Here is a 4,969-nt window from a genome sequence, read left to right as displayed (position 1 = left end):
TTTTTTTCTTTTTTTTTTCCTTTCCATGTAGAAAACAACTTACATTGCATTAAGGAAGACTGCAGATGCATTAAATGTTGCAGGTGGAAGTGACTCATGATACTGTAGAGCATCATTTTCGCAGTGAGGCACCTTAGTATTGCAGCAGGCGAGAGGAGTGGAACAGTGAATATTGCAACTCTCAGCCTCACTTCTCTCTGCTGAACTATGTTGGCTGAGATAACCCTACTGTGACATAGTTAAGAAGATGTTTTGATTGATTGTCTTGCAAATCACAATCATCTCCTAAATCATCTTCTTATAGTGTATAGAACCAATGAAACACTCAGCAACACTTGCTGCCAACGCCTTCTGAATAGGATAGATAATGTATGTATGTAGTTCAGTAGAACCCTCTTGCAGGTATTGAAACCTTCTGTTCCATCTCAAGCAAATTTCACACAGGGATCAGAATTGTTTGGCCATACTAATCTTCTAGCAGAGGCAAAATGGCAGTTTGACAGCAAATGGGGTTTGCCCTCTTCTGTGCCTTCTGATACTTTTTATCTTTTTTCTTGTTCCTACAGCCCACTTAACCAGATTCAGATGATTACAATACCAAAGCTTATTCCATCCAGTTATGTTTAGCATCTGGGACCACATAGAGTAGATCTGTAAGATGTTCATTGACTATGGCAAGATAACTGGGTTCCGTGATATAAATACTGTGACCTCTTCCTAGCAGAAATTCAGGGCATCAGAAACTCATTGGCAAGGGGCTGGAGGCTGCAAAATGTTGAGGATGAGGACAAGTAAAAGTTGCATATTGCGTGAGGGATATGCAAATTGCATGTTCAGATGCAGAAGTGGAGTAGACTTGGAGAAAAGGAGAGAATTGATGAGGATGGTAGGAGACATTCAATTACAGGCTAGGTTTGGAATATGATGATGTGAAGAGGTATAAAATTTGAAGATTAAAGATAGGAGGTCTGAGGCAAAACTGTGTTTCTTAGATTCTGCTTTAAAGCAAAACCTGCTTCAGCTCAGGCATCTTTCTAAGAAGATTTTGTAACCATACTTTTATTTTTAACAGCAATGTGTTAATCTAAAGCCAGTGGATAATACAGGTAAATGATAAATACCAATGAGTATCAAGACATTTATGATAACTATACCTCTAGTGTTCCTAGAGCAGCTTCTTTTTCAGCTGAGAGGCTTGATAATTTTGTTTAGTGTCAGTATGTCTTGGAGACAGTTTACACGTTTCATCTAAAGTAAACAGTAATGTCAGTTCTATCAGCATTACTCCTCTTGATCTCTGCTGTTTAATGATACACAACAGCCTTTCTATCCAAAAAGATCCACTTTTTTAAATTTACATAAAATCATTGGCTTTTATCTCTCCTATTTGTATATATGTTTTGTTACCTTGGGTTTAAATGCCACAGAATTTGACAGTCAAAAGGAATACTTCCATTGCTGGCTCAGTACTGTAGAAACTCATCCTTCCACTGATGTATTCCAGAGATTCATCTGCGTAAAAGATTTCTGCTTATAAACTATTAGTTTGGTGTTACCATTGAAACATTTAATCTTTGGATTTCAAACTAAATGAGGGGAAATTTAGATTTTGATACTTAAAAAAAAAAAAATCTTACAGTAAGGGTAGTGAAGCACTGGAACAAGTTGCCCAGAGAGGTGTTGGAAACCCCATCCTTGGAGACATGCAAGGTCAGGCTGGACCAAGTTCTGACCACCTGTTCATCTAAGAAGAGTTGGAGAGGTGGTCCAGGTGATCTTTAAAGCTTCCTTCCAACTTAAATGATTCTACGCTTCTATAAAGTAGTTCATCAACTAGTTTTGAGACTGTTCTTGCATTATAGAAGTGAGTGCAAAAGAATAAATTGATATAATAGAGGAACCAACTAGACTTGGGTACTTCTGTTTTAAGATTTGAGCCCCTCTCCATTTTACTAAAAGTTCTGGTTGGCTGGAGGCCCACGTTCTCAACCACTTGGATGCACATGCTAGGCATGGGCTCTTGAGTTTCCCTCTCACAGAATTCCCAATCTGCTTAGATCAGGACCCCCAGCTCTGGGTGGCTTTACAGTTGCCCATGCTTCCCAAATATTAGGCATTAAAGTAAATAGGTTTGTCTTTTTAAGGGGAATCTGGCCTCTGCAACTTAAGGGATAAGTAATATTTGCAAGTTTTGAGAGAGCCTTCACACTCCTGTTGTTTTTTGTCTTTCATACTTCTAGTGTTTTTTTTTTTTTTATTGTATTTAATGTTATTACCATTCTATAAAAACATTGTGACTGCTTTCTTGTAATTTTAGGGGGAGTTATCCATTTTTAATGGAGTTTAATGTTTTTTCCTTACAAATATACAGAGCTTTTTTTTTTCCTCAGGCTATGAACATTGCTCTCATTTGAATCAATACATTTCAACTGTTAAATATGTCAGTGTCTGTTTTAGCAAAGAAATGCCACCTCTTGGAGACATAAAATACAGTGAATTGAAAGCTGACACCTAATATATTTTTCATTGGATACAGATGTTCAGTGCAAAACTAATTCTTTCAGGTTTTGTAAAAGGGAACAAAACTACAGTGCTCCAGCTTAGCATACAATATGCAGTGACTAAACTGCTAATGCTATTCAGCATTAAAAATAGTGTAAATGTATTGTTCAGTCTCAGCAGAAGATAGATTTTTTTTTTCCATGTCTATTAAATGAGAAGATAGTTTTAAACAGTCTTTCAGGTTGTTTTTCTTTTTTCTTTTTCTTTTTTCTTTTTTTTTAAAGTCTTGACTGGTAGAGTAATAAACCTATAAATCTACAAATCATAGGACAGAATAGATGTCTACAACATGAGTTTTGTTTTACTTGTGCAAAAATAAAAGTGCGTTCTAAAACAAAATAAAATCTTCCATAGTTAAAAAATGTTTGAAAATAATTTAATAGAAAATGAGTGTATTAAAAAAAATCTTACTATTAATAAAAATAAAGCTATTCTTATGACTCAGTAGTTTTTCAGTTTTAGATTTCTAATGGCTTCTAATCTTTTGCTATAAATGCAAATTGGGGAAAAAATATACCAGAATGATACTGAAGGTTTTTGAGGTGCTGAGATGCTGAGATTTTTTTTTTTTAATCTGTGGGTTATCAGTTTCAGATCTGACTACAGTTGAATTGGAGGCAGTTGAATTTGGAGCTAAAGTAATGTCAGTTACATATTAATACCTTTGTATTGAATGTCTGTAGAGCTGCTACTGCTCTTCTGCCTGGAGAAGTAATTTAGATATATGGAAACCATAAAGTGGGTTGTCTGGCAGAGAGAATTAAAAGGAGAGGGAAAGAAAGGAAAAGTTGTCTCTGAAAATGATTTGCTGCACAGGTCTTTGACGTGTAACTGTCCAAACTGAAATGACTGGCAATTTATTTTGCCTAAAGAATGCTGAAGTATTTAACAATTTTGAGACAAAAGCCTACGCAAATAAATTTTCATCATGATGGCATGATTTTGGGAGTTCAGTTGGAGGTGGCAAAAGATTCCCTTCTCATCTGGCCTGTCTCATCTAGTTGGAACATCATGAGACCATTGGGATTACGGTGATACCATAGGCTACCTGCTCTGCTCAAGCTGGGGTGGAGCAATGAAATACGTCAGGAAACTTTTTGTTCTGCTGTCACCTTCTTGCAGAATCAAGACTGTCTCATGATCGAATACTTCCCTTTCTTTCATTGTTTGGTTTGCTACTTCTACAAAATAAAATGCATTCAATGTGTTAGCAATATTTATGCTATCACTACCCACAAACGCCAGCGTAAACCACCTGCCTACTGCACTCTGTGTTTGCTAAAGTTTGCACTGGAATTTCATAAATAAAATGACATACAAGTTCTTATAGGTTAGAATTATTTTTCAAGTAACACAAGGCTTCCCAAAGAAAGCATGTTATTTTAAAATTTGCCCTATATGTACTGGAAATATAGTAGTGAGATTATTCAAAGAAATGCTAGTTGTTCAATTAAAGTATGTTTTAAATTGTTGTCCAAGTTTCTTTTGATTTCAATGCATTTAGAACATGCCCATTTGTTTGTTAGTTTAGTGTTTTGTTTTGTTTTTTTTCTTAACAAGTGCCATCTATACCATTGCACACTGTTTGCCATGCTAACTTTCTGCTTGCTGTTCAGGTAGAGAAATAACAGCAGAAACCTTTATGGAGAAATTGGATAATGGTGCCTTGCTTTGTCGGTTAGCTGAGACCCTGCAGGAGAAATTAAAAGAAAACAGCTTTGAGGCAAACAAGCCTGGCAAAGTAAGTGTTGTTAACTATTCTAGCATGTAATATTTTGCAATTAAAAGTTTTCATTTATGTTGCCTCTTTTAATGGACAGGGAGGTAATTCTTCCATGAAGAGAAAAAGATAATGTAAAACTGGGAGAAATGGATGCTTCTTCAATAATTATGAAGTAATAATACAAGGAAGATATTCAGAAACAACTTGTAACCCGTGGATGATATCAAACAAGATCTAGCAGTGTGATATGGAAGCTAACAGAGAAAATACAATCCTTGTATGTATTTGCAAGGGGGAATATTAAGGAGTAGAGGGAGGTGCCATTTCCTCCTTAAACAGCTCCAAGAGGGCCAATAACACAGTTCTGCAGTTAGTTTTCATGTCTAGAGTTTAAAAATCCTGTGGTGTACTGGAAGGGATTCAGAGCTGCAGAGATATTGTAGAAAACACAAAACTTCAGGAGATACTGAAGAGCTTTGCAAAGATTGAGTTAAGCTGTTGCTTGATCTCAGCCATAGGCCAGTCTTACTGGGAGAAGTTAAAGAGTGCAATGAGCATCTCTTTGGGAGAAGTTAGGTGAAATTATTGACATTTACATCAATTCAGTTGCTGTAAATCTGTTTTTATTTCTCTGTTGATCTGGTTGAATTCAGATTCATCTTCCTTTTCAAAGAAGGTTAAAAA

The 4,969-nt window shown here is 35.9% G+C and overlaps 1 protein-coding gene across 3 annotated transcripts in view; it reads left to right on the top strand.

Annotated features, from left to right (window-relative positions):
* The window catches only part of GAS2 (growth arrest specific 2), a 101,475-nt gene that overhangs the window by 32,244 nt on the left and 64,262 nt on the right, over positions 1-4,969 (top strand). For all 3 annotated transcript variants that reach the window (XM_019615268.2, XM_010710708.3, XM_010710707.3), the window contains one exon: positions 4,179-4,303. In XM_019615268.2, the coding sequence (XP_019470813.1) occupies positions 4,179-4,303 (125 nt within the window). The remainder of the gene's footprint in view (positions 1-4,178; positions 4,304-4,969) is intronic.

The sequence above is a fragment of the Meleagris gallopavo genome, chromosome 5 (assembly GCF_000146605.3).
Source record: "Meleagris gallopavo isolate NT-WF06-2002-E0010 breed Aviagen turkey brand Nicholas breeding stock chromosome 5, Turkey_5.1, whole genome shotgun sequence".
NCBI lineage: Eukaryota > Metazoa > Chordata > Aves > Galliformes > Phasianidae > Meleagris > Meleagris gallopavo.
Note: the sequence above shows the minus strand (reverse complement) of the source record. Positions and strands in the feature narration are given on the sequence as shown.